The 13,258-nt window shown below is 36.1% G+C and overlaps 1 protein-coding gene and 1 non-coding gene across 2 annotated transcripts; one reads left to right on the top strand and one right to left on the bottom strand.

The window, feature by feature from the left end:
* Positions 1-790: 790 nt before the first annotated feature.
* On the bottom strand, positions 791-1,219 carry LOC133779443 (uncharacterized). Its single transcript, XM_062219404.1, has one exon. The coding sequence runs from the start codon at positions 1,217-1,219 to the stop codon at positions 791-793; it is 429 nt and encodes a 142-aa protein (XP_062075388.1).
* Positions 1,220-2,487: 1,268 nt separating this feature from the next.
* LOC133781197 (small nucleolar RNA R71) lies at positions 2,488-2,592 on the top strand. The gene has a single exon (XR_009869986.1). It is a non-coding gene; the product is annotated as a small nucleolar RNA R71 (small nucleolar RNA).
* Positions 2,593-13,258: the final 10,666 nt, after the last annotated feature.

Below are 13,258 nucleotides of genomic sequence, written 5' to 3'. Positions count from 1 at the left end.
GGGAGTCGGAGCTGACAATTAGTGCATTGGACGCGACTTGGCCACTGTGAGCCGGGGTCAACTAAATAAACAATGGACTCGGCCTAAGCGAGTCGGGGTCAGCTTTGTAAATAGAGGGCTCGGCCTAAGGGCGCCAACCCTAGGAATTTGTATTACTAGTTATAATATATTCTTTAAAATACATGTTTACTGTTATTAGCTTGATGCTGATATTCTGTTGAATTTCTGAATGACTGTACTGAGATTGATTGGATGCTACTACTGTATATGTGTTTGTTGTTTATGGTTTTCTTGCTGGGCCTTGGCTCATGGGTGCTACGTGGTGCAGGTAAAGGCAAAGGAAAGCTGGACCAACCATGAATTGGAAAGCTCAGGGGGCGGAGTGTACATTAACAGCTGCTCGACCACCACAGGCGAGGGAAAGTACAGGGACAGAAGCCTAAAACATGTACTTTGCCATTACAGTGGCTTTTGTTTGTATTAAACCTTTGAGGATTGTAAATTGTCACTTAAACCCTATTTTTGGGTTCCTATGTACCAAGCATCTATTTTAATGAAAATTAACTGTTTACAGTCAAAATATTTTAACCCTAACCTGATAGTTGACCTTAGGATCAATTCTTGTTCAAATGACTTGATTAGCAAGTTTTGCACTATTTTGAAATACACAGTGTAACGGTCTTGGTTATCCAAGGCGTTACAAGGTCTCTCAGGCACTTGCCCCAATTCCTCATATTTCTTTTTATAAATTTTCCCTGATGAGTTCAGCCACTAAACATATTCACTGGCTTCAGTGCCAACACTCTTCAGAACTTGCAATCAAACTAAACTCAAATGGATCCTCAATAGACTGGACGCTTTTGTCTTGTTCCTCCAATACACTAACACTAGAACAACTGTCACTAGCTGAAGGATATTTCAAGGCTTTAAAAACATTAAAAACAACCTCATCACCTTGTACTCTGAGCCTTAACTCACCCTTCTGGACGTCTATCAATGCTTCCCCCATGGCTAAAAATGGTCGTCCCAATATAATAGGCACGCCCTCATCTTCCTCCATATCTAATACAATGAAATCTGCTAAGGAAATGAGCTTATCTACCTTTACTAGAACATCCTCTATAATACCTCTAGGGTGTGTTAATGAACGGTCAGCCAGTTGGAGAGTAACAATAGTGGGTCTAGCTTCCCCCAAACCAAACCTTTTAAATATAGACATCGACATTAAATTAATGCTTGCACCAAAATCACATAAAGCTCTCTTACAATGAAAGTTCCCAATGGTGCATGGTATAGTGAAACTGCTCGGATCTCTTAACTTTTGAGGAAGCTTCTTTTGAATAATTGCACTACACTCTTCAGTTAATGCAACGGTTTCAGAATCCTCCATTTTTCTCTTATTAGACAATATCTCTTTCATAAACTTCACATAATTAGGCATTTATTCTAGAGCCTCTACAAAAAGGATGTTAATGTGAAGTTTCTTAAATACCTCAAGAAATTTGGAGAATTGTTTGTCAGGATTGGCCTTTCAGAACCGTTGGGGATATGGAATCCTTGGTGCAGGCTCGATGTATTTTGGCTTTTCTGTCTTTGGAAGATCTTCAGTAACCTCCTCTTGTACTGGACTAGTAACATGTTGATCCTCTGTCTTCTTCCCCTTGTCATCCACTGTAGTTCCATCATACTTGATCCCACTCCTCATAGTGACAGGTTGACATTGCTCTTTAGGATTTACCTCTGTGGAACTAGGAAAATTCCCTTGCTGTCTACTATAAAGCATTTTAGCCATTTGACCCATTTGTGTCTTCAAATTTCTGATTGAAGACCTTGTCTCTGTCATGAATTGATTTAATTGGTCTGACTGCATTGTTGGTGGGTTCATTGGAGGATGTGGTGGTTGATGAAATGGGTCTGGGTTTGGATCATAATAAGGCCTAGAATGTAGTCCATAAGTCGGTTGATGATGGGGTTGTTGGGGTGGGTATTGTGGATACTGCCATTGTAACCCTTGATTATTTTTCCAAGATAGGTTAGGGTGATTTTTCCACGTAGGAGTATATGAATTGGAGTAGGTGTTGGGTGCAGGTCTTGAAAAGTTACCAATAACCTGTGCCTATTGCAAAGGTATATCATTTACATCTGTTGAGCAACTAGCTATGCTCGGGCATTGTTCATAAGAATGCGCCCCCCACAAATCTCACAACTCACGACTTGTGCAGGGAGGTTATTTTTCTTCAATTTCTTGGTTAGAGATGCCACTTGAGCGGTCAATAAAGCAATAGGATCGACCTCTAAGACTTCTGCTACTTTCTTATTCTCACGCTTAGTAGGCCTATTATAGTTATTCGTGGCCATCTCTTCCAATAGTTCATATGCTTCATTAGCGATTTTTCTCATAAACTCTCCCCCGATGTTGTATCTATAATTGTCCTTGTATTTCCCCCTAAACCATTGTAAAATGTATGAACCAGCAGCCACTTCTCTATTCAATGATGTGGGCATTTCCTTTGCAACTCTTTAAAACATTCTCATGCATCATATAAAGACTCCCCATCCAGCTTATGGAAGTTATTAATCTCTCCTCTAATTCGAGCTGACTTCGCAAGAGGAAAATATTTACCAAGGAATTTCTGAGTCAAGTCTTCCCACAGGAATAATCGTAATCTGACAGCATCGTTACTCACCCCGTTCATTTTGAATGTTGCACAAAGCTCTAAAAAAATTGTGATATGAAGATTTTGATCCTCATTTGGCAATCCCCCAAATTGTACACAATTCTGTACCATCTGAATAATTGAAGGTTTTATCTCAAAATTATTTGCCTCAACAGTAGGAGGACGAATACTTGAATGTATCTCCGTAACAGTAGGGAGTGCATAGTTTCTCAATGGCGGACTGACCTCAACTGCTACATTACCTGCATTATCCAAATTGGCATTGTTGTTGACAACGTTATTTGCGTTCTCAGCCATGGCAAAATCCAACCTTTTCTTTATCTTTCGGTTCTGTCTACATGTTCTCTCAATTTCAAGATCTATCGGTATGAGTCCCTTTTGTCTACTTCCTCGCATATACCAACAATTCCTGAAACACAATACAACCTTGATCTGAATAAGTGTAAAATAAAAACAAATTAGAACAAAAAACAATTAAATTTGATATTGGAAATTAAGTCCCCTACAACGACGCCAAAAACTTGATCGTGAAAATATGATACGCAAGTTCACGGAATAAATTCAAGTAATATAGATAGTAAATATAGTATCGTTCCCACAAAGACTATTATCCAATTACCGATAATTTTTCTTTAATTTCTATTTGGCAAACAAAATTTAGATGAATAAATCTAATTATAAAATTTTAAATAACTATGAACAAAAATAACTAATCAAAGGATGAAAATCAATAATAAAAAAACCTAGGGTATTAACTTCATCATCTTTTCATTCTACTAATTTTATTAATCAGTTCTAAATTTCTTTCTTCCTATTCTAATAGAAGGTTAACATAAATCGATTCCTATTATTCTTCAAGATATAAGATCTCATCCCAAATGCTGTTTTTCTACATCTTTGTGATAAACTTAAACATATAGCAGGCATTAGACATAGAAACCTAATTACTACACAAGCCATACATGTACTTTCGTCCATTATGTAACCTATATCTATATAACGATAGCATATTCAATTCTCATCTTTTGAATTTTTAATCAAAATCATAAATCAAGCAAATATTGATCAGGTATTTACTAGCATTAAGCAAACATTATATAGATTAGAATAAAGATGAAAAATCAATAGAACATCATAATTAAATTAAATAGAAATCCTAGTGACTACATTAAACTCTAGATAAAAGTGTTTAGTTCATATTAGACATGACTAAATCAACAAAATAATAATTCAGAAACATAAGATTCAAAGACTTGAAGAAGAAATAAAAAATATAAAACAACTATTTTTTACTTTTTTTTGTCTAATTATTTAAAATATTCTATATATACTAATATATATTAGATATTGTTTATTAGTGCACTCAACATAAAAGTGCAGAAAAATTAATTTTAGAATCAAAATTAATCTCTATACTCGTATTTAAAATCTGACCTAATCTCTAATTAAACCCTAAAATTTGAATTCATACTGAAAAATCACGAATCCCTTGTTTTTTTCATAGGTGGGCCGTGACTTGGCCTTCCCTAGGTCGCGACCCTTGTCTATTTAAAAGCCTTCCAAGTCTTTGTATGTATTCAAGTGTCGCGACTCAGGAAATATAAAGTCACGACACGTGTCTTTGATGTCCTCGTGATTTAGCCTTTGACTTCCACTAGCGCTGCGACTTATAAGGGCAAGTCGCGACACTAATTCCCTTCAGCGGCTTTATGTTTCTGACTTGACTAGAGTCGCGACTCTAAACTCCCAGTCGTGGCCCTAATTCCATTATTTCTCAATTTAAGCCTTTCAACCTCATTCCTTCATCCAAAATAGATTTTAACTTGTCCTTAGCACCATTTTGAGTCAAACAACCACCAAAAGCTTCATCTTTCCACCATTTTCTCATGATTCACCGCACCAACCTACAACAAAGATAAACAAAAGCGTAATCGTGCCCAAAACAAACATAAAGAGTCAAGATTACCACAAAAACATATTCTAAAACGACACTAATATGAAGTTATCAAAGCATGCAATCAATAGATAGTGCATTTTGGAAAGAAGCCATCAATGATGAGATAGATTCCATTATTTCCAACAACACTTGGGAATTGGTAGACCTCCCACCGGGGTCTAAGCCAATTGGGTGTAAGTGAGTATTTAGGAGAAAATACCACATTGATGATACTATCCAAACTTTTAAAGCTAGATTAGTAGCTAATGGGTTTAGGAAAAAGGAGGGTATTGATTATTTTGATACTTATGCACTTGTTGCAAGAACAACTTCTATTAGAATTTTGTTCGCTTTGGCTTCTATACACAACTTGTATGTTCATCAAATGGATGGAGGTCTATATGGAACAACCCGAAGGGTTTGTCCTACAAAGATATGAACATAAAGTATGTAGACTTGTAAAATCCTTATATGGATTGAAATAAGCTCCTAAACAATGGCATGAGAAATTTGATCAAGCCATCATGTCTAATGTTTAGACATAACAATGGAGACAAGTGTTTGTATTCCAAAACTTGTAAGGGATATATGATCATTGTTTGTCTATATGTGTATTGCATGCTCATCCTAAGTGATAACATGAAAGGGATAGAAGAAACAAAGAGGTTTCTATCATCAACCTTCAAGATGAAAGATCATGGAGAAGTTGACACCATACTTGGAATTAAAGTGAAGAAACATAGTGGGGGTATTGCATTGGGGCAAGCCCACTAGATTGAGAAAGTATTGAACAAATTTAACCATCTCAGGTTAAAGATGCCAATACTCCATTCGACCATAGTGTAAAACTAGAGAAGAATGAAGGAAGAGTGGTGATTCAATTGGAGTATGCAAGAGCTATAGGGAGTCTTATGTATGCCGCCTAATGTACTAGACTTGATATAGCATTTGTTGTAAGTAAACTTAGTAGGTTTACAAGCAATCCAAGTGTGGATCATTGGAAGGCTGTTGACAGAGTCCTATGTTATCTCAAGAAAACCAAAGGACTAAGACTTCACTACTCCAACTTTCTTTCAATCTTAGAAGGATTTACAGATGCAAGCTGGATGTCCAATCTCGGGGACAACTTGTCCACCACTGGTTGGGTATTTACACTTGGTGGGGGTGCAATTTCGTGGGGTTCCAAGAAACAAACCTGTATATCTCATTCCTCTATGAAAGTAGAGTTCATAACTCTAGTTGCTACCAGAAAAAAAAGGTTGAACGGTTAAGGGATCTTTTGATGAAGATACCCCTAATCAAAGAGAATGTATCTATTATATCGATACATTGTGATAGCCAAGCAGCACTGTCTAGAGCATACAACGGAGTGTATAATGGGAAGTCTAAACATAATAGTCTAAGACATGAATATGTAAGCGAATTGATTCAAAGAGGAGTTATCTCAATATCCTATGTGAGAACAAGTGAAAACTTTGTGGATCCTTTCACTAAGCCATTAACGAGAGATTTAGTGGCTACATCATCTCGAGGATTGGGACTTAAACTCCCTAAAGGGATTCACAATTGATGGTAACCTATCTTAACACTAGTTACTTAAGTAGTGTTAGGTTCAATAGGTATTAACAAGTCAATCAAGTGAATATTAGTTGTACTCAAAACAGTCCCATCTGAGATGTTGAGTACTTGTGAGTTACCAAATTGAGGGTTAAAAACCGAGGGGTTTTTTAATAGAATTCATTCTTGTGAAGACAAGTATTTTTGGCAACAAATTACTGTAAAATTTCTACCTATATGGACCTAGGGGGTGGTGCAGCCTCTCATGAGAATTAGGAGTATTCTCAAGGACGTCCATGAATGGAAAGTACACATGGCCATTAACAGTGCAGAGCGAGACATAGAGGTCTCAAGTGAACATGGCAAAGGTGTGTGTGTTATCATGGAAAGATGGTTCAATGCCTAGTGCAACAAAAAATTTCAAAAAAATTTATGATAATTACACAATAGTAAAGTTCAAGTTGAAGAACAATTTACTTTATGCATCGATGCAGTGGATTCTATAAGAGAGAGTTATTATTTAATCAAGCGGGGGATATGTTATATTTTAAAATATAATGTTGATTGATTAAATAAGTGTTACAATAGATAGCTATTTAATTTAGTGGGGGGATGTTATATTATTTTATAATAAAATGTTTTAGATTAAATAACTGTGACAAAGAGTGTCACATGTTGCAACTGACAAATGAGAGTTACAACATTTGGATAGTGTGTAATACAAATGTGTAACATTTTTTAGAGTTACAATTTCAGTAACAAATTTGTAACTCCCAAATATTTCCCATTATTGTGTAGATTTGTTGTTACACAATATTGATTTGAATTTCTCAAAGCCATAAGTAAAATGGCTGTTGGAGACTTGGTTTCAACCCCAATAAAGTGTTTGGGGGTTACAAAATCAATTGTGAATTGTTTGAAACCGTTTGGAAAAAATAGCACAAAGTTGTGTGCTGAAAAAGGCCAATGGCCGCGACTAGGGGCATTGGTGGCCGTTGCCAGGAGAGCTGGCTGCCAAATTTTCAGTTTTTTCCAATTTTCTTGAATGACTCTAATAACTCAAATAACTCCAAAATCTTATTTTTAATTCCATAAACATCAAATTAATCATTGGCAACAACCATGGGGGTTGGTGAAATTTGAAATTCAAAGGGTGTCTCAAAACTATATAAATAAGAGCCTATTGCTCACTTGTAAGACACAATTTTTCTATCTAATAGAGCACTTGGCTAGAAAATACCTAGAGACTTGATAATTTCACAAAGCTATTTCCAAATTGTGAGAGTTCTCTAGTGCTTGAGTTAGGGGGAAATAAGCTGTAACGCCCCAACTCCAGGGACGGCTACAGTGCACATTGCAAACAGTGCTAAACTCGCTAATCGAGTCGTTTGGCCATAAACGTGTAACTAAGTATGATTAGCGGTTTAGGGGTTAAAAACTTTGGTTAAGGTATAACGTTTCACTAGAACGTTTAATATATACATTGGGATCCCAAAAATATAGTTTTAGAGTTTATTACAAGAAAGTGTTTACAACAGGCCGTTCTAAGCGGCAAAACAGGGTTCAGCCCTAGTTCCACTTTCAAACCTCGCCCAAGTATTGGTCGAGCAGCTGCATATGTACACGTCATCACCTAAGCTCTCCAACTCAAGGATGGTCCAGCTTCCTTTTGCCTTTACCTGCACCACAAAGCACCCGTGAGCCGAAGCCCAGCAAGAAAACTCATATGCTCATAAACAGTCATATCATGATATCAAATCATATCTGGCATGCCTAGCAATCATAGCTCTACTCAGCATGCAAATGGATTCAAACAGATGCTGGGGTATCCAGGACAAGAAGTCCTGGCCTTCTGATTGGAGGACTATCAAGTCAATTCTAATCAGATGAGTGTCGTAACACTAGAGGTTCCGATAAACCATGCTGAGTGACCAACAAGCAAGTCACTGGGCCTCAGTGCCCAAGCCATGCATATGATGACCAAAATGATCAAGCAGAGCTCATAGCTCTGATCAGATGAGTGAATATCACTTGAGGTTCTAGTAAACCATACTGAGTGACTAACAACCAAGTCACTAGGGTTGTCATGACTAGTGAGTTAGCACAATGTGACCAGTACCCAATACCACTGCCGAACCTGACTAGTGAGTCACGGCTTCACAGTTGATACTAACACCTTTGCCAATTCTGACTAGTGAGTCAGCCCTGTGTGACCAGTGCCCAGTACCACTGCCGAACCTGACTAGTGAGTCATAGCTTCATAGTTGATACTAGCACCTTTGCCAGATCTGACTAATTAGTCAGTGCGTGACCAGTGCCCAGCACCACTGCCGAACCTGACTAGTGAGTCACGGCTTCACAGTTGGTGCTAGCACCTTTGCCAAACCTGACTAATTAGTCAGTGCCATGCACAAGTAAACAATGCTATCAATGTGTATCATATGCCAATTATCCAAGAACAGGGCATTCAGCATGCTTACTAAACAGTTGCTAGCATAATTATGATCATGAACAAATTCAGAGACTCAAACTCTGACCAATCTCATATTCATCATTCATGGCATGCCCTAATCACAGGTTTCTTGTGCATCACATGCAACGCACTTAATCATCCAGCATGCCTCAACAATAATCATATGCAAATGGGCAAGATTGCCAAGCATTCATTATGCTATCCATGTTCACATTTAGACATCCAACATGCATCAATCATAGCCATGCATGTCACATGTGGGGTGCAGTTTTCTTACCTCGGGTTCGAGCAAGAATTAGTAAAACAACGACCCTTGAGAACGATCAATCCTTTGGTCCTTTAGCGGTCACCTAGTCATAACCAAATATGGAATCCCATCAATAAAATAAATCATAGAAAGGTTTATAATCTAAAACCTCACTCCCGGGATCCATCCCACACTCTCGGGACTCTCAATCTACCCAAATGGGGTAAAGGAACCAACCCCCGAGCCTTAAAAGTCCTCCCGAGCCCTAAAATATGCTTGCTGGAAAGTGCACTAGCGCTGGGGCGCTGCCTAATGGCGCTGGGGCGCTGCCCCAAAGTCAGAGAGCTCCAGAAACAACTCTGCCTAGCACTGGGGCGCCAGGAATAGCGCTGGGGCGCCATCAACAGACCAGAAACTTTTCTGGTCTTCTCCCCTGCGATTTCCCTTGAAAAACAAACCTCCAAATCAACCCTAAACATCATCAAAACATCAAAATCAACCGCCAAACCTCATCTACATCACACCCTCAACAAAACCCAAGCAACCACACTCAAGAACTTCCATTAATTCTCATAACTAACATCTCAAATTCCCAACTAAAAACTAACTTGAAAAATAGAGTAAAGCTTAAGTTCTTGGATGAAACCTTACCTCAAGTTGGATTTGAGTCCTCTTCAATGATTGAACTAAGTTCCTAAGCTCCCACCTTTGATCTCCTAGCTTGGTTCTTCAGGATGGCTTCAAAAATTCCAAAGGAAGATGGAGGGAAGAACATGTACGGGAGGGAGAGAAAGTGAAGAGGTTGATGCTCTGTTTTGGTCTAAAGGTTTCTACAACCTTGAATTGATATATATCTTAGGGGTGAAAAGACCATTTTGCCCCTAGGTCAAATTAAAGCTTCTAAACACTCCCAAGGGTAAAACCATCCTTTCCCGCCTATCTCGTTAATTATAATTAACACCCTCCATTTCCCGTTATTCTCAAAATTATCAAATACCAATAAATCATATCCCATTACCCTTTAATTCCCGGTAATGTTCTAATCATCAAAATGACCCCGAGACTCGAACTTAATCTCGTTATGACTAGACCGAAAACTTGCATTCCCATGATCGTCTCATGTCGAATGGCTCGAACCAATCCACATATAATGTGGTAAAATTATAGTTCACCCATATGCATAAAATTACTCAATCACGCCCCCAACGGCCAGATTACCAAAATGCCCTTGCAATTAAAATATGAGCCCATATGCATCCATTCACCATCATATAATAATATAATTCACATAAACATGCATATAATCATTAAATACCATAATAAATCAATTATGGCCCTCCTGGCCTCTTAATCAAGGTCCTAAACCTTATTAGAAAATTTGGGGCATTACATAAGCTTTTGGACAAAGGTTTCAAACCTTGTTCAAGTTGGTGATCCCTAATGCTCTTCACTTTGGTGGTGTGAGTGAGAGTGTTCTTTCTTCTTGTTCTTGTTTTATTTTCTACTATTGCCTTTTCATCTTACTCTTCTTTTCTATTTACTTGTATTTCTTGTTTTGAGTGGTAATCTTTTATTTCCTCTGCTACAAACAGTATTACTTTATTTGTAACTTTTGTTTAGAGGTATTCTTCTATTCTCTTCTACTTCTTTTCTTATTCTATTTGTAATTTTCAGTCATAGAGTTGTAACATTATTTAATAAATCCTTGTTTATTTGTATATTTTTCTTATAGTTGTGAGGGGTTTATCACTTCCATTAAGGCAACATACTTTTTCTTAACACTCTCATATATTTATATGTTGAGTGCTAGCATCAGACGTGATTTCAAACTCTTATTCAAACAATTATTTAGAATTTGACATGTGTATTCTTTTACTATCTTTTATGTTATTTTCATTTTTTTTAAAAGTTGTCATTTTCTTTATTTTATCAAGCCAAATCATTTATCGACTTAACAAAATTTAATTTTTCAATTGATAAAAAAAAATTTCTTCATCATTTTCTCTATATATATTGTCCACTTTAACTGTTTTATTTTTAAAAAAAATAAGTTTGCCTCTATTTTTTAAACATCTTCAAATATTGGCATACTAACAAATATGTGAGGTGGGCATAATAGGAAATTTGAAAAATTATGCATTAAATGGGGTCCCATAAAAAAATTATTCTAGCCACTCTATACATGTCATATTGGTCCTATTGTTTCCCTTAGTTCCCAAAATACCCTGACATTTGTTTCCCACAGTCTCTCTCTATTCTCTCTCTCACTTTCTCAGTCCCGAAGGAAAAAAAAACCCTCAAACCCAAGTTAATTCGTCAGAACCCAAGCAAATTGGAGAAGCATTGTCTTTAACGACCACGACCACGACCACGACCACGACCAAGCATCTGTGGCTCAGATATTGTTGGAGTTGATGATCAGAGAAGGCAAATGGGAGAAGAATGTTGAGCAAATAGACCAAGATTTGAGGAACCGACCCGAAAGAAAGTGTAAAGAACGCCCTAGGCTAATACTTATAAAGCATTCACATAACATAGTTTGTAAAAGAATACCACTCATTATCAAAGTCTCAGTGGGGACTTGCTTAAAACCATGCAAGTTGGCGCCATTAGTTTTAAAAGAAAACATAAATTTTTATGCAAAGTTTAAAAGAAACAAAATAAAATAACTGAGTCCCACTGATAATTTAGGAAAGTCTCTTAAACAAAACATAATTCAAATGGCGTTCTACGATGATCGTTTTTCCGTCCATAGGATTACCCCACGCCATACACCCCATGATGAAAGAACTCCTCACGTCACCACGCGTGCCATAAAGAAATCCTATTTGCTACCTGGAAGGAAAGTAAGGGGGCGAGCTAAAAGCCCAGTAAGGAAGTACAAACAAATAAGCAAGTAAGAATACAACAAATACAAACACTAACGTTCATTTACAACATCATGGCATATCAAAACATAATCGTAACATATCATCATTGCATAACATAGTTGTAACATATCATCATATCATAACATAATCGTAACATATCATCATTTCACAAACATACAGCATACATGATGAGCCTGGATCGCTAGTTGCCCATGTCACCCTATGAGGTAAACAGGAGATCTCTGGTCCTTGAATAACCTCGGCGCGTTTGCCCTAGGAGTTATGTCTCAATGTCCTTAGTAACTCGTTTGATGTATCTAACATCGTAATCTGTTTGATGTATCTAACATCGTAATCTGTTTGATGTATCTAACATCGTAACTTGTTTGATGTATCTAACATCCATACACATATCACATTCAACATATCATCACGTTATGGCATTCATAATTCATAACAATTCATTCATACAACAGTCTTACCATTCATAGCATAAAATCATAGAATCTATCTAACTTCCTTACCTCAGGTCCAAGCTAAGAAATTTCACAATCTTTCAACGAGCCTATATCATAATCAAAATAACATTTCTTAGGTTCATAAAATTACTATTTTGCCATTCCATACAAATCATGTGTGCATGGGCCATGCACACATAATAACAGTTACACAAAACATGCAATTATTCTTAACTACTCATAAAGCCATAAAAGAATAATGCTCGTTTTACCCATTTTACATGCATGATCGTTTTATAAAAACCACATAGTTGAATAATAAATATAATTTTGGACGTAAAAGTGGAGTTGCATGTAACATGCATACGTGGGAACATTGCGTAATAGAGACGTTTTCAAAAACGATAATTCTACATTTCTTACTTTTATTATTTTAAAATCAATAGACATATAACATGCTTTATTTTTCTTAAAATTTCTAAGTTGATTAAATTTCTCAAAACATTATTTTATTTTATAAAATTATTTTATTTTAGCTTAAAAATAAAATATGTGACAATTTCATTTATTAATCTCAAATTACAAAGAATTAACCAAAAAACTTGGATTTAATTAAAATACCTATTTTTAATATGTTTCTTTAGAAAAATAAATTTTATCATTGTGTTACATAAATGATGTGAAAAAAAAAATATTTTTAAGTGTGGAAAATATAATTTTTTATTTAAATTATTTAAGACTTAGTTTTATGTAACAAAAATCCATATGTGACAATTAAATAACAATTTTTAACATTTTTAAAACAAACTTTCAGCCACCATTTATTTTATTCAAAAATCACAAATAAAAAGAATCTAAATATTTTTCTCAATCAAAATAAAGGAAAAATCATAACTTATCAAAATATGCATTCATACCATTAAAAAAATACCATTTTTCAAGATTACCATAACTTAGGAAAATAATTTGTTCCAAGAACTCATCAAATTCATTTTAGTGAAACTCACTTCATATTTTCTTAAAAAAATTCCAGTATTTT

This window comes from Humulus lupulus, chromosome 5 (genome assembly GCF_963169125.1).
Source record: "Humulus lupulus chromosome 5, drHumLupu1.1, whole genome shotgun sequence".
In the NCBI taxonomy this organism is placed as follows: Eukaryota; Viridiplantae; Streptophyta; class Magnoliopsida; order Rosales; family Cannabaceae; genus Humulus; species Humulus lupulus.
Note: the sequence above shows the minus strand (reverse complement) of the source record. Positions and strands in the feature narration are given on the sequence as shown.

What these genes read in the sequence shown, in the direction of transcription:
- LOC133779443 (XM_062219404.1), bottom strand. Translation starts at nt 1,219, where the DNA reads ATGTCTATATTTAAAAGGTTTGGTTTGGGGGAAGCTAGACCCACTATT.